We start from the raw sequence: 23,522 nt of genomic DNA, 5'->3' as shown, positions 1-23,522 counted from the left end.
GGAAATGCATTAAAACTTGAAATATATTTTAAAACCACTGTGTGTTTCTAGAAATATTTATCATCTATTTCCTTGGTAAATTTCACCAGTTAAACAGAAGACTCATTTCGATTATAGGAAATGCCGCTCATTTTTTTTATAATATTAATATTTATTGATGTAGTTGAAGTTATAAAATAGTGAAGGAATTAAATTAAAATGTGCTGTTTTCGTTTTAAACTGCCTTAACTACGAAGTATGTAATTTTAGCTTTACGGGCTCATTTTTTTTTCACGTATACATGACCACATAAGGTTGCATGCCCTGTGGAGGAAGTCAGAGTCCAGAATCCTCATGCCTATAAGGGAACTATGCTGGCACAGGCAGAGTTTGACAGTAATAGGAGTCTTATTCATATAGCAACCAGTATATGGTGAAAATACCATATTTAGTTGAATCTAAGTACACGTTTGGTTTTGTTTTTTTCCACATTTTAAGACCTCTGAAATTGAGATGTAGCTTACAGTCTGTGGGATGAGAAAGCATTGTGCTGTAATTTAATTGGCTGTGTTTTTCTTAGAGCTACATAAAAAAAATAGTGCATTTTAACGCCAGTAGTTCCTTTGAAGTTATAAAAAATGGGATTCCATAAATAAGGACTTAATGTTTGTCCTATTAAGGAAATTGAGACCTTCTATTATCTAGTAATAATGATCATTTCTAGTTTTCATTTAGTGGATAATAACACTGATTGAAATATTAGCTCCTATATTTCTTAGAGTTGCATGAAGAGACAGTGGCGTGAAATGGTTAAGAGATGGGGTTTGGGTCAGACAGACTTCATTTTGAGTCTGGCTCTACTGTGGACCAGCAGGGTGCTTTCCCATGCTTAAATGAAGGATGTTGCACAGCGCACAGTGGTCAAGACGAGAGTTCACATGCTTGCTTAGCTTCTGATCCTCTGTAAAACAGGATAATGAGTAAATAAAGTAAGTAAATCGTTAACAATGCCCTGTGCATAGGGTTACTGTGATGATTAAATGAGATCTGGATGTAAAGTCTGTAGTGTAACACCTGGCACATAGTAAATGCTCAAGAAATGATGGTTGTTTTGGCTGTTTCTTCTTTAAAGAGGGTTCTAACAGCTAACTGGTGAAAAGTCGCAGTCACTAAGAGGCGGTGCGGAGATTTGAGTGTAGGTCTGTTTGACAACCTGAACCAGCATTTGAATCTTTAGCCACAACAGTTACTGGGTGTTTTTACTTAAGAAACTTTATGCAAAGCAATGAGAATTAATTTTGATTCCAAAGATTGAAATTATTTGTTACTTTACTTAAAAAATATGAACATATAAGTAGTTTTGATACAAATACAAAACATCGAGTAATTTTGACTTTTGATCTGTTACAGTGATGAACATGATGCCATCATTTAAGGAAATCCAAGGACCAATGGAAAGAAGAAATATTGATGCAGCCCTATCAATTAGTTTTGGTTTATTATTGGTTAAAATGATACTCTCCTCGAAAATAGAACAAACAGGCCATGCCTATAATTTACAAGGTATTATATAAATGTGTAAAAATTCCTCATGATCACTAAAGATAAAAAGATTTGGTTTAGGTTTTTTAATGAACATTTGGAGCATACAGTTAGTGAAATGGTTATATTCACTTTTCGAAAATACATAGTAAGACAAACAAGTCCTGTTTCCTTTTTTTTTCGTGGCATTGGCCACATGGGGCCAGTAATCGGAAGACATCATCACTGAGGGCACAATGCCATCTGGGCATACAAATAAGGAGCTTGTCACACACTTAGGATTTTGACTGTCTTTGTTGCTCACACAAAGAACTTCAGTGCTATTCAGAGCTGGATATATCCTAATTACTAATGCCACACAGCAGAAATTATACAAGTAAACCAGATCTTCAGCATAATTTTAGTTTAAGTGTCTCTTCAGAAAACATCAATAATTTATATGTTTTAAAGCTTAGTACTTGGTTTAGGAGCAAAACGCATGCCCCCCCACCCCAAAAATCGAAACCAGAAACAGTCCCTGGGCTTAGCTCTGTTAGAGCCACTGGAGAGCCTGTATGTTTATTAATAACTTCTTTTGAGCTTTCAGTGGCAGTTGATATGGTTATCTTTTTTTCACTATGTGATTTCAGTAATTGCAATGTTTAACATGATGGTTTAAAAACTTAGTATTAAATAAGTTAGATTATTTGCTACTGTGAGAATATTGTCACCACTGGAAATTATTTCGTACTCAGCTGTTAATTTTATCTTTAGTGAATATTTTTAAGAGATAGAGAGCTGCTTTCAATATCTAGAAATGTTTAATGTAGTGTAAACATGCCTAACTTTAAAAAAAAGAGCCCCTTATATGATTTCCAAAACAACATTTAGAACTGTATACACAGAACTATAGATTAATGCTCTGTTTATCAAGCCAGGGATTGTGGGGGCCCCCCTCAGGCTACTAAACCCACAGGATGAAAATGTTGCATATTCATGCACCATCGATTTTACTCAAAGATTTGGGGAAACAGCATTTTTATACTAAAGCACCAGTGTATTTTGGAATAGATTCCTATGGAGTTTTAAAACAGGAATTTTTAAGAATTTTTAACTTCCTGCTTCTTTATTTGGGTATTTTTCAGCCCTCTCCTCTTCCTCCCTTGCTGAAGAGGAGGCATTTTCATATGTATTATGTTAATGGAGAGAAAAAGCACAGTATTTTAGGGATACCAATATTAGCCAAGGTATTTTGAAGTGTTTTCGGTTTTAGTTTATATTACAACACACAAAACTCAGGGTCAAGTTTTGACAAAAGATGTATTTAGTCATACTGAATACTGAGATAGTATTTCTATCTTAGGTGGTCAAAGTAAATCACACCAATTTCTGATAGTCCAAAAATCAGCTAAGGAGTCCTAATGAACATGTACCTACAATTAATATGAATTAAATGTATCTTTTGTGGTCAGCTTTTGGTTTGCAGAGAATGCCGTATGTCAGGAATTTTGATATAAAAGGATCATTTTACTTACTGTGCATTATTGCCAATTGATATGATGAATAAGGATGATAAAAATCCAAAATATGGATATGATGGGATGTATGTGACACATGCAGTGTGGAGGAAATATTATGAAACCTGTTTATATTAGTTCAAAAGAGAAATGTGGGATGATAGGTAAGTTCTCTGTTACTAACTTAGCCCTAGCTGGTCTTTCAACCACTGCTTTCATTTCTTTGCAAAACGTACTAAGATATATTTTATAGTAATGGGGCCTTTTCAGTTTAACTTGTTTTGTCTCCTGCATTCTTGATATTTCAGTACTTCAAGTCAGTCAGAACTTTGTAGACAGGCCTGAAACTTTCTTCTATACTTGCTTCTTTAGCACTTTGAAGATATAAAACCACTTTTTAAGTACTAAATGTCGAAATTTGCCTTTCAAGTTTCCTGTGCTTTGGGTTTGAAATAATTTAGTTATGTCTTTTCTCTGTATGTAAATTGTATAATTTGTTATTTTCAAATACCAGTGCTTCAATGCAGTCAGTTTCTTTGGTTCTCTGCAAAAATTGAGGGAACTGGTGATGCAAACCAATATTCTGCTTTGGAGCACATTTCCTAAGCATAAATGTATCTTCCTGATTATGTTTACTTAAGCAAATGTTCAATTTTGTTTGCAGTCCTTGAGAATGTATTTACTTGAAGATAAAAGCAATCCAGATGTATGTCTAAATATTAGGCAGAATCCAATCTATGATTTTAAAATTTCTTTGGATAATCCATAAAATGAATAATTCAAATACAGATAAGAGTGGTAGCATATTACAGTGATCATTTTGTATTTTTCAGAAAAAAACATTTAAAGCAAATTCCTATTAGTTTTTTTTCTTTTTATTATAAGGATCAGCTTTTGGTATTTCATTGTTACTGAGATCTATTTTTAGAATAAAATTTTGTTCTCCACCTAAGAGTTTTATGTGTGTGGTTTTACTTCATTTCATCAAACTCAAAAGAAACTAACAGAATAGAAAAAGCCCAAAATAAAAAGGCAGATTATTGAGGCTAACTGGGCCTGTAAGTGTGGCTTCCTGGACCAGCAGCAGCATCACCTGGAAACTTGTTAGACGTGCGAATTCTTGAGCCAGAGTAGGTCTGGGGTGGTGCGTGGCAATAAACATTTTAACAGTCCTCTCAGGTGATTCTGATGAACCCCAAAGTTTGAGAAGCACTGCTCAACAGCTTTTCATTTGAAGCGACTTCTTTATTCTGCTGGGTAGAACTTGAAAAATATATTTGTGGTAGAAATAAAAAACTACCATTCCCTCTATAAATTAGCTGCAATTGCCTTAATGTATGGTATTTTCAACAGTCTTTTTTTCTTTACAACTGGATATAATTAATCTGAGAATGACTGAAAGATTTGTTATTATGAGGCAACCAAGGGGAAAGGGTGCAGTCTACAGGAAATCCTTTATATAATAAAAAGTACCCTCTCATAGTATTATTTGCACAGAATTCTTCCTCCCCACCCTTGCTTTGGCTTCACTCTGAGCAGAGTTTACTCCCCCACCAACTTCAGGCTTGGGTGTGTGTCTTGTTCTTGGCCCAATGGTAGGGTAGTAGATGTAATAAACATTACATCTGTCCAGAAAAACAAAATGTACCCTTTGAAGTTTCAGCTAATTATTTTCTAAAAATTAAAGTATGTTATGCATACAAAGAGAGTGACGTCACCTAGATGGCAGCAAAGATCGTTCCTGACTTTGCTCCTCCCCCAAGAACAACTAACCACTCATGGACAAGACACTATTGAGAGCATCCTGGAATGTGGGGGTAAGGCTGAAGCACCACTCTGCACCTCAGAGACCAAGACAGACTGCCTTAGAAGGGTAAGAGAAGCAGCTACATGTTGACCACGTTGCCCCTCCCCCAGGCCAGTGCAGTACCACACCAAGAGGTCTCTCCTGAACCTGCAGTTACCCCACTGGGAAAAGAAAGCTCAGGGTGAACATCTAGCTGCCCCAGCATTGTGTATTGCTTCTTGGGAGCCCTCACTCCAGTCTCAGACCATGGGGATTGCAGAGCTATCCAGGTGGGGTCGGGGTAGAGCTTGAGCACTGGGAATCTGCTTGTGATGGAGAAATGGGAGGAGCTTGCAATAATCAGTACTCGGAACTTGGCAGACTGAGTTCCTATCTGCAGCAATGAAGTGTAGCAATCACAACCAGCAGGTTTACTCATCTGCAGAATCAATCATACAGACCAGGGAACTTGGTGGGCTGCAGGTCTGCCTGATTCAGGACCTCAAACAAAGCGCCTTACCAGCCCTACAGCCTGGTCTACCCCCTCCCAAGCAGGGGAGCTGAGTCATAGCCTGGTCCACTGCTGAGTATAGCTCTAGAAGAAATACAAAAATTGTTATAAACATACAACCTATGAAACTGAATCTAAAAGAAATAGAAAATGGGGACAGACTGATTATTAGTAAGGAGGTTGAACCAGTAATCAAAAATCTCCAGACGAAGAAAAGCCCAGGACCAGATGGCTTCACTGCTGAATTTTACCGAGCATTTAAAGAGTTAACGCCAATCCTTTTCAAACTCTTTTAAAAAAATCAAAGAGGGAACACTCCCAAACTCATTTTATAAGACCAGCATTACCCTAATACTAAAGCCAGAAAAGGACACTGCTAGAAAAGAAAACTACAGCCCCCTGATGAGTATAGATGCAAAAATTCTCAATAGAATATTAGCAAACCGAATTGAGCACCAAAAAAAGAGTCATTCACCATGATCCAGTGAGATTTTAATCCCTGGGATGTGAGGATGGTTCAACGTGCACAAATAAATCAATGTGATACATTAATAGAATGAAAGAAAAGTCATTTGATCATCTTACTAGACACAGAAAAAGCATTTGACAAAATTCAACATCCATTCATGATAAAAACTCTCAACAAACTAGGTGGAATAGGAACATACCTCAACATAATAAACGCCATATATAACAAGCCCATAGCTAACACCATACTCAATGGTGAAAAGTTGAAAGCTTTTCCTCTAAGATCAGGAAAAAGACAGGGGTGCCCACTCTCACCACTTCTATTCAACATAGCAGTGGAAGTCCTAGCCAGAGTAATTAAGCAAGAAAAAGAAATAAAAGGCAGCAGAATTGGAAAGAAAGAAGTAAAATTGTCTTTATTTGCAAATGACATGATTTTATATATAGAAAATCCTGAAAACTCCACCAAAAAACAGATCTAATCAAATTCGGTAAAATTGCAGGATACAAAATTAACATACGAAAAGCAGTGGAGTTCCTACACACTTAACAAGAAATTACCTGAAAAAGAAAAAACAGTCCCATTTACAATAGAATCAAAAACAATAAAATACTTAGAGGAAGTGGAATATCTATACTCTGAAAACTATAAAACACTGATGAAAGAAATCAAAACACAAATAAATGGAAAGGTATCCCATATTCTTGGGTTAGAAGAATTAATATTGTTGAAATAGCCGTACCACTAGAAGCCATCTATAGATTCTATGCAATCCCTATCAAGATTCCAATGGGTTTTTTTAACAGAAGTAGAAAAAATCCTAAAATGTATACATTACCACAAAAGACCCTGAATAGCCAAAGCAATCCTGAGAAAGAAGAATAAAGTGGGAGGCATCACACTTACTGATTTCAAGCCATATTATAAAGCAATAGTCATCAAAACAATATGGCACTCTCATGAAAACAGACACATAGACTAATGGAACAGAATTGAGAGCCCAGAAATAAACCCATGCATATATGGTCAACTAATATTTGACACGGGAGCCAAGACTATTCAATGGAAAAAAGACAGTCTCTTCAATATAATGGCCTAGGAAAATTGGATATTCACTTGTAAAAGAAAGTAGACCCCTATCTTAAATCACTCACAAAAATTAACTTGAAACAAACTGAAGACTTAAATTTTAGACCTGAAACCATAAAACTCCTAGAAGAAAACATAGGAAGAAAGCTCCTTGATATGGGTCTTTGCAATGGTCTTTTGGATATGACACCTAAAGCACAAGCAACAAAAGCAAAAATCAAGTGGGACTACATCAAACTAAAAGACTTCTGCACAGCAAAAGAAACAATCAACAAAAAGAAAAGACAGCCTACTAAATGGGAAGAAAAATTTGTAAATCATATATCTGATAAGGGGTTAGCATCCCAAATAAAGAACTCATAAAACTCAATAGCAAAAAATCAAATATCCAATTAAAAAATGGGCAAAGGATCTGAACAGACATTTATCCAAAGAAGATATACAAATGGCCAACAGGTACATGAAAAGATGCTCAACATCACTATTATTAGGGCAATGCAATTCAAAACCATAATGAGATATCACCTCACACCTATTAGAATGGCTAGCATCAAAAAGATGAGATAAAAATTCCGGCAAAGATTTGGAGAAAAGGGAACCCTGGCGCACTGTTGGTGGGATTGTAAACTGGTACAGCCACTGTGGAGAACAGTATGGAGGTTCCTCAAAACATTAAAAATATAACTACCATATGAGTTAGCAATTTCACTTCTAAGAATACATCCAAAGGAAACAAAAACACTATGTCAAAGAGCTATTGCACCCCAATGTTCATAGCAGCATTATTTACAATAGCCAAGACATGGGAACAACTGAAGTGACCATCAACAGATGAATGGATAAAGGAATTGTGAGATAGACAGACAGATAGATAGATAATGGAATATTATTCAGCCATAAAAATGAGGAAATCCTCTCATTTGTGACACCAGAGATGGACCGTGAGGGCATTATGCTAAGTGAAATAAGCAGAGAAATAAAATTATTGTATTTCTCATTTATATGTGTTATCTAAAAAACAAACAAGAAACTCATAGAAAAAGAGATCAGATTTGTAGTTACCAGGGGTGGGGCTGGGAGGAAGGGGCAATTGGATGAAGGTGGTCAAAAGGTACAAACTTCCACTAATAAGATAAATAAATACTAGAGATGTAATGTACAATGTGATGACTGTAGTTAACACTCCTGTATGGTATGTAGGAAAGTCGTTACAAGTAAATCCTAAGAGTTCTTATCACAAGGAAAAAAATATTTTTTTCTTTTGTATCTATATATGAGATGATGGATGTTAACTAAACTTACTGTGGCAATCATTTCATGATAGATCTAAGTCAAACATTGTGCTGTACACCTTAAACTAGAGTGCTGTATGTCAATTATATCTCAATAAAACTGGAAAAAAGGCATAAATCATAAATGTACAGCACAATGAATTATCACAAAGTGAACAAATCTAACCCCAACCCAAGTCAAAGACTAGAACATTGCCAGTACGCTAGAAGTCCCCCTCATGCCCCTTCCCAACCACACTCCTTCTCCTCACAGGTAACTACCACCTGACTTCTAACACCATAGATAGTGTTGCCTGCTTTAGAATGTTATACAATGGAATCATGCTTCTCTTGTGTCTAGGTTCTTTCACTCAATGTTTGTGAGATTCATTCACATTTTTTAAGTAGTCATTGACTTATTTTCACTGCTGTATAGTATTCCATTGTGAATGTATCAGTTTGTTCATCTGCCACATATTTGGTCTCCAGTATTTCTTCACTACAAGTAATGCCAATGTGAACTATTTGTACATGGCTGCAGCTGCAAATTTGCAAGCATTTCTTTTGGGTGTATACCTAGAACTGTAATTGCTGAGTCATAGGGTTTATGTTTGTGTGAAGTTTTAGTAGATAATGCTAAACAGTTTTTCAAAGTGATTCAGTCAGTTTGCACCCCCATGGTAGCCTGAAAGTTCCTGTTGTCTCGTGTTCTAATTGGTGCTTGATTTGTCATTCCTGAATTTTAGTCATTCTGGCAGGTGTGTAGTGGTATCCCCCTGTGGGTTTACTTTACACTTCTCTGATAACTAACAAGGTTTAACACCTTTTCATATATTTGTTGGCCATTTAAACACCTTTTGATTATTTGTTGGCCATTTGGCTGTATTCATGTGAAGTCCCTGTTCAAGTCTCTTGCTCATTTTTCTAATAGATTTTCTACCTTTTTATTGATTTTTAACTTCCTATATATCCTTGATGTCTTTGTCAGTCATATGTGTGCAAATATATCTCTTCAAATCCATAGCTTAATCACTTTTGATAAATATAGGAAAATTAAGTTTTTGTTCTATGCAAGGAACTGTCTGTAATTGAAATAGGAGGTGGCATATACAAACTATTTTCATTAAATAGGTTCCTAGCAAAAAAGTCTTTCAATATATCCTTTGAAAAATACTTCAAAAGAAATGTTTGTTATTCTTATGCTTGCAAGTATTGTATATAGGAATGCAGAGTGACTGACAACTTCCTAAAAATAATACATAATAAAAAGAAACATTTGATAAATACTAACATCTATGCCTATTCTGCTGTTGCATGATCTTATAGATTCATTTGTAGGTTTGTAGTAAAGGGGAGAACACAATTTAACAGACATCTTTGGAATATAAACAGCTGACAACTAAGAAGAAAATTAGTCGGAGACCTGAAATTGCCCTGAAAGATTTCTACCATGAATAGGAATAGGGCTTCCTGCCCTTTTCCCACAGCACCACCACCACACCTACCTTCCCCTACACACCCACCTTCCCCTCACACCCCCATCCAGCATAAGCCTTTTCCTTTCCATCTCAGGAGGAGGCGGACTTCTGCCCAAAAGTGTCTAGATTTATCACCTCCCAACTACTCAAAGGCCTTGCCTATTTTTATTAATAAAGCATTTATCACAAGCACTCTTTCACAATTTCTTTAGAACCAGTTAAAGTGCCACCTCTTTTATGTAGAACTTTTCCCATGCTGTCAAGCTGGTCTCTCCTATTCTATGTTCTCTGCTCCTGGTGCTGCTGCTTCCAAGAGCTGAGAGGAAGGCACGTAGCAGAAGTCTTCTCAGGACATGTCGTCCTGTCCTGCTGCTTTTGCTGTGGAATCAGGAAGGAAATTTATATGGGAACTTCAAGTGCTGTGCACCCACGGATATAAAAAACAATCAACTGAGGGGCCCACCCGGTGGCTTAGCAGTTAAGTGCCTGCCCTCCACTTCAGCTACCCCGTGTTCGCTGGTTCGGATCCCAGGCACAGACTTACACACCGCTTATCAAGTCATGCTGTGGCAGGCATCCCACATATAAAATAGAGGAAGATGGGCACGGATGTTAGCTCAGAGCTAATCTTCCTCAAAAAAAAAAAAAAAAAGACTCAACTGAGATGGAACAATTCTAACTCATTCTATAAGGCTAGCATTACCCTGATACCAAAGCCAGACAAACACACCACAAGAAAACTACAAACCAATATCCCTTTTGAATACAAATGCAAAAATCCTCAACAAAATTGTAGCAAAGTGAATCCAAGAACTTATTAAAATGATTATACACCATGACCAAATGAGATTTATCCAGGGAATGCTAAGGTGGGTCAACATAACAAAATCAATCCATAGAATATAGCACATTAATAGAACAAAGGGGGGAAAACATGTGATCATCTCAATGCAGAAAAAGTATTTGACAATATCCAACATCCTTTCATGACACTCAGTGAACTGGAACTAGAAGTGATCTCCTCAACCCGGCAAATGGCTCTTATATAAAAACCCACAATTAATGTACTCAAAGGCATAAGTCTGAAAGCTTTCGTGCTAAGAACAGGCACAGGAGGATGAGCCCGCTTTCATCTCTGCTGCTCAACACTGTGCTGAAAGTTCCAGCCAAAGCAATTACGTGAGAGAAAAAGCTTCAAAACTGGAAAAGAAGTCAAAGGACCTCCATGTGTAATAGCATACTCCTACATGTAGAAATTCCCAACAAATTCATAAAAAATCTAGAGCTAATAAAGTCACAACATTGCAGGGTACAAGATGAGCACACAAATATCAGTTGTGTTTGTATACATTTGCAAAGAACAGTCCCAAAGGATATTAAGAAAACGATCTCATTTACAACATCCAAAAGAATAAAATATCTAGGAAGTAATTTAACCAAGGAGGTGGGAGACTTGTACACTGAAAACTGCAAAACATTGCTGATATTAAAGACCCAAATAAATGGGAAAGATCCCGTGTTCCTGCACTGGGGGACTTAACATTGTCAAGATGGTAATACTCCCCAAAGCGATCAGATTCAGTGCAATCCCTGCCAAAGTTCCAACAGCTTCATCCTCAAATCCACACGGGATTGAAGGGGGCACCAAATAGCCAAAACAATCGTGAAAAATAAGAACAAAGTTGGAGGATCACACTTCCCAATTTAAAAACTCACTACCAGGCTACAGTAATCAAAACAGTGTGGTACTGGTCAATTTTTTTTTTTTCTGTACACTGGAGGGTAAATGCCCATTTTTAAAAAAATTTTTATTTTAAATAAAAAACACAGTTACCATCATACTTTTGTGATGAGAGCACCTGATTCTAGTCTGAGCAAATTTCCACTATTCAATACAACATTATTAACTATAGTCATTTTGTACCTGAGCTGTCCAGACTTCTTCATCCTACGTAACTGCAATTTTGTGCTCTTTGACCAACATCTTCCTATTTTCCCCACTTCTTCTTTCCTGGTACCCACCATTCTACTCTCTACTTCTAGGTATTTGAGTTATTTAGATCCACATATAAGTGTGATCATGTTTTTATTTTCTTTGTTTGGCTTATTTTTTTTTCTTTCTCTTGGTGAGGAAGATTGGCCCTGAGCTAACATCCACGGCCAAGCTTCCTCTTTTTGCTTGAGGAAGATTGTCCTTAAACTAACACCTGCACAAATCTTCCTCTATTTTGTATATGGGATGCCACCACAGCATGACTTGATGAGTGGTGTGTAGGTCTGCACCTGAGATCTGAACCCACGAACCCTGGGCTGCCAAAGCAGAGCACATGAACTTAACCACCAAACCACCAGGCTGGCCCCTGGCCTATTTCATTTACCCTCATGTTCTCAAGGTTTATCCATGTTGTCACAAATGGAAGGATCTCTTTCTTTTTCAAGGCTGAATAATATTCTCATATATCTGTAGGTGTATATCTACATGCATATGAGTATATATATATATGAGAATACACACACACACACATATATCACACTTTTTTAATCCATTCACCATTGAATGGACACTTAGGCTGTTTCAACATCTTGCCTATTGTAAACAATGCTGCAATGAATATGGGAGTACAGATATCTCTTCAAGGTACTGATTTCATTTCCTTTGGGTATATACCCAGAAGAGCGATTGCTAAATCATAGGGTACTTCTATTTTTAGTTTTTTGAGGAAACTCCATACTGTTTTTCCATAGTGGCTATAGCAATTTACAGTCCCACTGAAAGTGTACAAGGGTTCCCTTTCCTCCACATTCTCCCCAGCACTTATCTCGGTTTTTTTAGTACAGCCACCCTAACAGGTGTGAGATTATATCTCATTGTGGTTTTCATTTGCATTTTCCTGATGGTTAGTGATGTTGAGCACCTTTTCAAGTACCTGTTGGCCATTTGTATGTCTTCTTTGAAAAAATATCTTCAGTTCCTCTATCCTTTTTAAAATTGGGGTTTTTTTTCTTTTGTTTTTGCTATTGAGTTGTATGAGCGTCTTATATATTTTGGACATTAACTCCTTGTCAGATATATGATTTGCAAATATTTTTTTCCTTTTCATTTTGTTGATTGTTTCTTTTGTGTGCAGAAGCTTATCAGGTTGATCCCACTTATTTATTTGTACTTTTGTTGCCTGAACTTTTGGTGTCATATCTAAAAAAATCATAGCCCCATATCAGATACATGGTTTGAAAATATCTTCTCCCAATTGTTAGGTTGTCTTTTTGTCTTGTTGATGGTTTCCTTTGCTGTGCAGAAGCTTTTTAGTTTGATGTAGTCCCATTTGTTTACTTTTTCTATTGTTTCCCTTGCCCTGTCAGACATGGTACTTTAAACGATGCTGCTAATACTGGTGTCAAAGAGCATACTGCCTATGTTTTCTTCTAGAAGTTTCATGGTTTCAGGTCTTACATCCAAGTCTTTAATCCATTTTGAGTTGATTTTTGTGCATGGTGTAAGGGAATGGTCTACTTTCATTCTTTTGCATGTGGCTGTCCAGTTTTCCCAACACCATTTATTGAAGAGACTCCCTTTCTCCATCATATGCTCTTGACTCCCTTGTCGAATATTAGCTGTCCATAAACGTGTGGGTTTAATTCTGGGCTCTCAATTTTGTTCCATTGATCTGTGTGTCTGTTTTTGTGCCAGTACCATGCTGTTTTAGTTACTATGGCTTTGTAGTATATTTTGAAATCAGGGAGTGTGATACCTCCAGCTTTGTTCTTTTTTTCTCAGGATGCCTTTGGCTATTTGGGGTCTTTTGTTGTTCCACATAAATTTTAGGATTCTTTGTTCTATTTCTGTGAAATATGTTATTGGAACTTTGATAGGGATTGCATTGAATCTGTAGATTGCTTTAGGAAGTATAGACATTTTAACCATGTTAATTCTTCTAATCCAAGAGTATGGAATATCGTTCCATTTCTTTGTGTTTTCGTCAATCTCTTGCAACAATGTTTTACAGTTTTTCAGTGTACAGATCTTTCACCTCTTTGGTGAAGATTATTCCTAGGTAATTTATTCTTTTTGTTGCAATCATAAATGGGATTGTATTCATAATTTCCTTTTCTGCTACTTCATTGTTAGTGTATAGAAATGCAACTGATGTTTTTATGTTGATTTTGTGTCTTGCAACTTGACCATATTCATTTATTATTTCTAAAAGTTTTTTAGTGGCTTCTTCTTTAGGGTTTTCTATATACAAAATCATGTCGTATGCAAATGACAGTTTCACTTCTTCCTTTCCAATTTGGATCTCTTTTATTTCTGTTTCTTGCCTGACTGCTCTAGGACTTCCAATACTAAGTTAAATAAGAGTAGTGAAAGTGAGCATCCTCGTCTGGTTCCTGTTCTTAGAGGGACAGCTTTCAGTTTTTCTCCATTGAGAATGATATTAGCTGTGGGTTTGCCATATATGCCCTTTATTACGTTGAGGTACTTTCCTTCTTTTTTTATTTTTTATTTTTTTTTAAGGATTGGCACCTGGGCTAACAACTGTTGCCAATCTTTTTTTTTTTTTTTTCTTTTCTGATTTATCTCCCCAACCCCCCCTGTACACAGTTGTATATCTCAGTTGCAGGTCCTTCTAGTTGTGGGATGTGGGACGCCACCTCAACGCGGCCTGATGAGCAGTGCCATGTCCGCGCCCAGGGTCCGAACCCCGGGCCAGCGCAGCGGACTGCACGAACTTAACCACTGAGCCACAGAGCCAGCCCGGTACTTTCCTTCTATACCCATTTTATTCACAGTTTTTACCAAAAATTGATGCTGTATCTTGTCAAACGCTTTCTCTGCATCTATTTAAATGATCATGTGATTTTTATTCTTCGTTTTCTTAACACAGTGTATCACACTGATTCATTTGCAGATGTTGAACAATCCCTGCATCCCTGGAATGAAACCCACTTGATCATGGTGTATGATCTTTTTTAATGTATTGTTCTATTCAATTTGCTAGTATTTTGTTGAGGATTTTTGCATTGATGCTCATCAGTATTACTGGCCTGCAGCCACTATGGAAAACAGTATGGATTAAAATCCTCAAAAAGTTAAGAATAGATCTACTAAATGATCCAGCTATTCCATTGCTGGGTATTTATCCAAAGAACATGAAAACATGAATGCGTAAAGATACATTCACCCCTACCTTCATTGTAGCATTATACACAATAGCCAAGACTTGGAAGCAACCTAGGTGCCCATCAAGGGACAAGTGGATAAAGAAGATGTGGTATATACACAATGGAATACTACTCATCCATAAGAAGTGGTGAAATCTGGCCATTTGTGACAACATGGATGGATCTTGAGGGTATATATAAGTGAAATAAGCCAAAGGGAGAAAGTCAAATACCATATGATCTCATTCATAAGAAGATAAAAACGATGACAAACACATAGAAACAGAGATTGGATTGGTGGTCACCAGAGGGGAAGGGGGGAGGGAGGAGGGCAAAAGGGGTGATTAGATACCCATGGTGGATTGTAATAGTCTTTGGGTGGTGAACATGATGTAATCCACAGAGAGTGAAATGTATAATGATGCACATGTAAATTTATGTTATAAACCAATGTCATTGTAATAAAAAACATAAATGGAAAAAATAAAATTTTAAATAAAAAGTTTTAAAAAATCATAGCTAAGGCCAGCATCAAGGAGCTTTTTCCCTATTTTTTTTTTCTCCTAGGAGTTTTACAGTTTTAAGTCTTACATTTAAGTCTTCAATCTGTTTCGAGTTATTTCTGTGTATGGCGTATAAGGGTTCTGTTTCATTCTTTTGCATGTGGATATCCAGTTTTCCCAACACCCTGTATTGAAGATACTATCCTTTTCCCAGATACTGTTTGGTACCCATGTCAAAAAATAGTTGACCATATATGCTTGGGTCTATTTCTAGGCTCTCTAGTCTGTTCTGCTAGTCTATGTGTCTTTTTTTATGCCGGTACGATATTTACTGTTTTGATTACTACAGCTTTGTAATCTAACTTGAAATCAGGAAGTGTGATACTTCCAACCCTATTCGTCTTTCTCAAGATTGGTTTGTCTATTCAGGATCCTTTGTAGTTCCATACAGGTTTTAGAATTTTTTTTCTATTTTTGTGAAAAATGCTATTGGAATTTTGATAGAGATTGCAGTGAGTCTGTAAATCACTTTGGGTATATGGACATTTTAACAATATTAATTCTTCCAATTCATAAACACAGGATATCTTTCCATTTATTTTTTCTTTAGTTTCTTTCAACAGCCAGTTGATTTTTCACAAGGGTGTCAAGGCCATTCAATGGGGAAAGAATAGTCTCTTCAACAAATACCAGTTGTCCCAGCACAAATCTGCCAAAAAAAAAAAAAAATCTAGACTCTCACCTCACACTATTAAAAAAATTAATTCAAAATAGATCAACCTAAACATAAAAGCCAAACTATGAAATTCTTAAAAGAAAACATAGCGGTAAATCTTCATGACCTTGGATTTGGTAATGGATTGATTCTGTAATATGACACCAAAAGCATGAGCAGCCAAAGAAAAACTAGATAAACTGAGTTTCATCAAAATTAAAAGCCAAACTTTTGCACCAAAGGACATCAAGAAAGTGAAAAGATAACCTACAGAATGAAATATTTGCAATCATATATTTGAAAAGGGTCTAGTATCCAGAACATATAAAGAACTCCTACAACTCAACAACAAAAAGACAACCCAATTAAAAAGTGGACAAAGAGCTTGAATAGACATTTCTCCAAAAATATTCATTTGGCCAAAAAGCACATGAAAAGATGCTCAAGGTTATTAGCCATTAGGGAAATGCAAACAAAACCCACAATGAGAAACAACTTCATATTCTCTAGGATGTCCATAATTTTAAAAAGAGAAAGAAAATATCAAGTGTTGCAGAAAATGTGGAGAAATGAGAACCCCTGTCTATTGCTGGTGGGAATGTAAAATGAATGGTGCAGCCGCTGTCGAAAACAGTCTGGCAGTTCCTCAATAAGTTAAACAGAATTACCATATGACCCTTCAATTCCACTCCTAGGTTATGTAGGGGAGGAAGACATTTCCTCTACCTGCCCTGGGTCCTTCTGGCCAGAAAACGAATTAAATTCACATGAGATAAGAGTTACAGGAGAAAATTAAACAAAGCTTTATAACACATATACATGGGAGAGGCTCAGGCAAACTGAGCAACTCACCCAAATGGCTGAAGCCACCACCTTAAATATCATCTTCAGCTAAAGGCAAAGGAGGATGTTGGGGGTGGGGGGAGTCAGTTACGGGAGATTACCAGAAAAGCACAGTAAACAATTAAGGTTATTATGCAGATTTAAGTCCCATCTTCTGCATTGATAAGAGTCTCTAGAGATAAGGCCATCCCCCTTCTTCCTGGTACAGAGAGGGAGAGACCTTTACAGATGGAGATTTCCCTTACAAATGTAAATGTCTCTTAAGAAAGGGTAAGTAAATTCTACTTTTCAGAGTTTCTTTCCTGTCTGCAGTTTTTAAAAGTAACCAGGCCAAAATAATCCTCATGCCAAACAGACACATCTTGGGGTGGCCAATTCCAGTCCCCCCCCCAGTTACATACCCAACATAACTGAAAAGAGGTACTCAAATACTTGGACAGGAACATTCAGAGCAGTACTATTCACAATAGCCAAAAGGTGGAAACTACCAAAGTCCATCAACAGATGAATGGATAAACGAAATGGTATATACATTCAATTGGATATTACTCATGCAAAGAAAGGAGTGAAGTACTGATACATGTTACAATGTATCAAAAACATTATGCTAAGTGAAAGAAGCCAGATACAAAAAGCCACATATTGTTTGATTTCATTTATATGAAATATCCAAAATAGGTATATCCACAGAGACAGAAAGCAAATGGTGTTGCTAGGAAAGATGGGGAAGAGGCAATGGGCATTGACTACTTAATGGGTGTGGGATTTTTGGGGGGGATGATGAAAATGTTTTGGAACTTGATAAAAGGGGATGGGGTTCCAGAACATTGCAGAACTAAATGCTGTAGAATTATACACTTTAAAATGGTTAATTTTGTGTTATTAAAATTTCATCTCAATTTTTAAAAGGGGGAGTGGGAGGTATGAAGCAAAAGCCTTTCTCAGGTTTGTAACACCCTTTCTAGGAAATTAAAGCTGAAATAGAAGAGAAGGAAGATTTAACACAAAGGGAACTAGTGAAAATCCCTGTGTAGATCCCTACTCCTATCCTTCTGCAGTCCCATACATTTTACACACTGCTATCCCCAGCAGCAGCAGGGCCATTGGTTATTTAAGGGAGCTTTGGCCATCCTCATGATCTGCATCCCCTTCTCCATTTTTTGACAAAACTGATGTTTTTTCAAAATCGCTTATGGTGCTTTATGAATTTAACTTCAAGTCCAATCAACTAGCCTTCCCAAACTCCTTTTATATAGAAATTCAGTTCTTCCACTAACAGCTAAAACTCCTCTGCTTAAAAATGCATAGCTCCTCTTTACCTAGAGAATGACATCTAGACAGCAAAGCCCATAATTTGTAGTCCTCTTAAACCTGGTCCCCATCCTACCTTTCCAACCTTGTTTCCCATTATTCACCTTCATTTATCCTACAACTACTCATTTTTTCCAAATACGCTTCATGCATTTTAGTCTTTCTTCATTTTTTCCTCCTACCTAGAAAATATTTCCCAATACCTCTGGTTCTCCAACTTTGAATACTCTAAACCTATTCAATCTTCCATACCCAATTGATTACTACCTCAGCTAAAATTCTTTGAAAAAATCCCCACAGCACTTTATAGGAACCTCATTTATGGCTATTATTTTCTACTTTGGATTAAAATCTCTCTCTCAGAACCTTAGTATTTCATATCTGTAAAACAGGAGTAATATGCTTTAATTTATAGGACATCTCTCTGTTCTCTGACAATGCTTATTCTTTTGCTCCTCTGTGCCTTTACACATGCCAAACCTATCATAGATCTCTATACCTGCCCCCATGCTTTTTCACCTTTGCTGTCTGTAAAATATACTCCAACTACTCTAAATTACACTATAGTATGAATTACTCAAGCAATCACAATAGCCTCAAAACGGAAGAGCTTCAAGAAACAGTGAATTCTAGTGGAAACAGATTGTACGTGTAATCATCTGAAATGCTGTAGAGATTAAATATACCAGATAAGGACAGAGAAAAACATTTAGTTCCCTTGTAACTTTGAAATTGAGATTATGACTTCTATTTTTATAGAAAATCACTGAGTATTTACTGACAAAGATAAAGATCTTTGAGGCATACTGTTGAGTGACAAAGTACATTCATATAAGCACATGTACGCACATGTATGTATATATCATCCACACACATTGAACATATAGCAAATTTAATGGTGATTACCACTGGGGAGGAGATTCAAAGTAGTGGTTGGGAAAAATTAAAGAGGACTTAAACATTTCACTCTACATACTTGTTTGAATCTTTTACAAGTATCTATTCAAGTTTTACCTGGCCTCTAAAGAAATAACGACACTACTGAGTGGAACACAATGCTGTGACACAGTTTATCCAAGTCAGAGATGAAACAACATGCTTGCTACTTGGGGTCAGATCAATGACATTTGTCATTAGCACAGCCTGCTAATGAAGAACACAGAAGTCTCATGTGCAGTCCTACATCAGACCCCATTATAATCTTGTAAGGAATAAGAAGGGCACAAACTGACCTTCATAACAAGCTGAGGATCAGGAGGAGTTACAAAAGGCTTGCCAAAAGCTTTATTAAGTGGTAGAAGTGAGCTTAGAGGCAAAGCATCTGGATTTGAAATTCCGGGCTCTTTCACAAACAACGCTAAGCAACACAGTCATGTGGCTTTCAACAAGCCTACTACCCCTCATTGTCAGACATGCTAAGGATTAAAAGCTCGAAGGACTCACTGTTTAAAAAACTCACACTATTTTACCAGAAATATAACAGAACCTGGCATAATCATCATGACTTTTCCATTTCTACTAAGCTAATTACACATATCCCAACAGACCAACTAGGCAACACAACCCCTCGTGGGTTTGTGGGGCCCAATAAGTAACACTTCTTTTACCCAAGTTCAGAACCAATAAAGGGTAAAAGGAGTCATGACACACAGATGAAATCTCAGCTTTATTACTGATAGAGGCTGTGGAGGACACACTTAGGTGTAGATTTCCTAATACCAAATCCCAGAAGGAAACAGAAAGCTGGACTACTCAGTCACCAGAAATACTGGAAAACCAAGGCAGGCCCCTGAGATGTCAAAATCACAGAGGAGCAGAGAGCATTCTCTGCAGGCAGGCTGGTTCCCAAAGTGAGAGAAGAGGAAAGATAGGATTGAGCTATTAGGCTTACCCAAGTTTCTCTCCCAAAAGCACCAAGAAGGTAAGTGCAGGGGCAAAGAGCACTCCTCTTATGCCAAAGGAAACCTCAAAAGAGGGGACTAAAGGTTCTCCCTTAATACAATTCTCCCTGGATTAACTTTTGTAAAGAATAAGACTAACGGTTACCATACGTCAGTGGTTCTTAAAGGGCAGTTCATGGATCTTTGACGGTCCCTGAGACCCTTTGGGGGCTCTGAAAATTCAAAGATAATACTAAGATGTTATGTGTCATTTTCACTGAAGGTGCAAATACAATGGTGGTAAAACCACTGAAATCCTAGCATGAATGGAGGTAGTGGCATCAAGTATACCATCACTGCCACGTACTCACAGTGAAAAAATTGTCACTTGCATGAAGAATATTCTTGATGAAGCAGTAAATTTTTACTAAACATGGCCCTTGAGTAGACATCATTTTAATATTATGTGACAAATTGGGAAGTACACACAAGTACTTATGCTACATACAAAAGTACAATGAGGGGGCCGGCTCCGTGGCCAAGTGGTTAAGTTCGCATGCTCCACCTCGGCGGCCCAAGATTTGGATCCTGGGCGCAGACATGGCACTGCTCGTCAGGCCACGTTGAGGCGGTGTCCCACATCCCACAACTAGAAGGACCTGCAACTAAGATATAGAACTATGTATGGGGGTGGGGGGCGGGGTTGGGAAATAAAGCAGAAAAAAAAAAAGATTGGCAACAGTTGTTAGCCTAGGCACCAATCTTAAAAAAAAAGTACAATGATTATCTCAAGGAAAAGCATTTGTGTGATTGAACTGCAAGCTGAACTAGCTGCTTTTTTAATGGAACAGCATTTTTACTTAAAAGAACGATTGACAAAAAATTACCGACAGACAAGTATGTGGCAGTCATTCTCTCGAAGCAAGTCTGAAAAAACAAGTGTTATAATGATAAAAATCAAGCTTTTAAACAAAAATTAAAATTTTAGAACACTTGTATCCACCACTATGAGTCTGAGAGCTTCCCAAGACTTACACTTGCCCTGATGATACTGGTGGTGAGATCAGCTGTGACTTTTTGATACTGAGTAATGAAATGTGTCAACATTTGGGAGTCTGTGTAATTCAGTAAATGAGTATTTTCCAAATGACCAATCCATGATGGTACAAGATTATGCACGGGTAAAAGATCCATTCACAGTGCAAAGTTCACAAATGGATCCTAATATAAGAGAAAACAAAAGGATCATCGAACAGTAAAAAGTTCAGTGGTTGCCAGGGATTAGCTGGGAGGGAGGGATGAATAGGGTGGAGCACAGAGAATTTCTAGGGCGGTGAAACTACTCTGCATATTACAATGGTGGATACATGTCATGACACATCTGTCAAAACCCATAGAACGTACACCACCAAGAGCGAGCCCTAATGTAAACTACGGACTTTGGGGGATACTGATGTGTCAATGTTGGTTCATCAATTGCAACAAATGTACTCTTCTGGTGAGGCATGTTGACACTGGGGGAGGTTGTGCATGTAGGGACAGAGGGTATAGGGGAATTCTCTGTACTTTCTGCTCAATTTTGCTGTGAACCTAAAATTGCTCTAAAAAAATAAAATGTATAAATTAATAAATTTTTAAAATTTAGTTTGTAAAAAAGATCATTGGTATGATTTTAGATTCCACTCCAACTACCTTTAAGAAACTACCACTTGTCAAGTTTTGGTGTACCATCAAAAAAGAATATCCACAATTATATGAAAAATTCTCCTTTCTTTTCCAAATACATACTCTGAGAGGCTGAATTTTCTTCATATACTTCAACCAAATCAACATGTTACAAAAGATGAGATATAGAAGCAGATAGGAGAATCCAGCTGTCTTCCATTAAGCCAGACATCAAAGAGCTTTGCTAAAACATAAACAATGCCATTCCTCTCACTAAATTTTTAAATAACTATTTTGTAAGAAATGCTACATTAACATGTAATACACATTGCTTTATTTTTTTAAAAAACAGTTTATTTTTAAATGAATAAATATTTTTAAATGTTTTATTTCTAACATGGTAAACATCAATAGATCCACATGAACACAAGCTCTTTAGCATCCTGAGTAACGTTTTAGGATTGTAAAAGGGGGTTTGACCAAAATGTTTAAGAACTGCTACTATACACTGTAATAGGTTTATTTTCTATATGGTAGGGATACTGACTGAAATGTTATACTTCTGGAAAAATATTTAGGTCTGTCTTCAAAACTGACAGTCAGTTGTCATTCGCCTTACAGAATGGCAGTCAAGAAAGTAAAGGTCCTCTTAAATTGTTAGCGTGAAGCAGAAGAGAGATCCTGCTGCTCAGCTCCAGTACTTGTGCTCTCTTCAAAGAGATCATGCGCAACTACCAAGGCAGAAATAAGAGGCCTAACAAGTGATAAATTACACAATTCCCCCCATTTATGTCAAGAAGGAACATATGTAAAGAAATAGAGACATATTATTCCTAAACATAAGTAGAAAAGTAAAAAACTTCAAAAGTACAGTTTAACAAGAGACTAAAATTTAAAAAGGTAAACATTTTGCAGTCACTCCCACCTGGACCATATACAATTCACCATATACAATCCTCCACCTGTTATCTCTAGCAATCTTTATCATTTCACTGAGCCTAAATTTCCACATTTACAAAAAAAGGGATAACGTCTCCTGGGGCTTTAAGGATTAAATAAAGCAATAAATAAACCTAACAAAGCATCTGCCACTCATCTACAGTAATGCACCACGTAACACTGGGTCAACGATGGACCGCATATACGACAGTGGTCCGATAAGATTAGCACCATACAGCCTAGGTGTGTAGTAGGCTATACCATCTAGGTTTGTGTAAGTACACTCTATGATGTTCACACAATGATGAAATCACCTAATGATGCCATTTCTCAGATGTATCTCCATCCTTAAATGACACATGACTGTATTTGTTCAATAAGGATTAACTGTCATGACACTGATTATCAACATTAGGAGGGCAAAAAGGATAAGGGACTAAAACCCTACTTTGATCAAGGTACATATGACAACTCAGCAAGTGGTTAAGATACTAACTACATGACCATTTACTTTATTTTATGCAATATTTTTACAAAATGCAAAAAAAACAAGTTCTTATACATTGTTAAAACTGACTAGCTGAATAAAGCCAAGTAAGATAAACTCTCAAACAGAACTCAAATAAAAATGGTTATATTTCCTCTGAGCGACAACCCATGAAATTTTTAAAAACATTAACACAGCTTAATAAAACAACTTGTCCAAAAATCATAAGCTAAGGAGTGAGATAGGCCCATGTTCAAATTTTACTTCGCAGTTGTTGAAAGGATTAGAGCGAATGTGCTTTAAAATACCTAGCACCTTGTAGAAGTTTGCTATGAAGGCCATAACAAAGTACCAGATCAGGTGGCTTAAACAACACTAATGTATTTTCACACTTCTGG

General features: G+C 36.8%; 1 protein-coding gene across 1 annotated transcript in view; it reads left to right on the top strand.

Moving 5' to 3' along the window:
* TMEM123 (transmembrane protein 123) overlaps nucleotides 1-3,971 on the top strand; it is a 53,223-nt gene extending 49,252 nt beyond the window's left edge. The window contains exon 5 of the mRNA XM_046686046.1: nucleotides 1,390-3,971. Coding sequence (XP_046542002.1) covers nucleotides 1,390-1,414 — 25 coding nt within the window. The 3' untranslated portion in view covers nucleotides 1,415-3,971. The remainder of the gene's footprint in view (nucleotides 1-1,389) is intronic.
* Nucleotides 3,972-23,522: the final 19,551 nt, after the last annotated feature.

Source organism: Equus quagga, chromosome 14 (genome assembly GCF_021613505.1).
Source record: "Equus quagga isolate Etosha38 chromosome 14, UCLA_HA_Equagga_1.0, whole genome shotgun sequence".
In the NCBI taxonomy this organism is placed as follows: domain Eukaryota; kingdom Metazoa; phylum Chordata; class Mammalia; order Perissodactyla; family Equidae; genus Equus; species Equus quagga.
The sequence above is the reverse complement of the archived record's forward strand: the minus strand, read 5'-3'. Positions and strand labels throughout refer to the sequence as shown.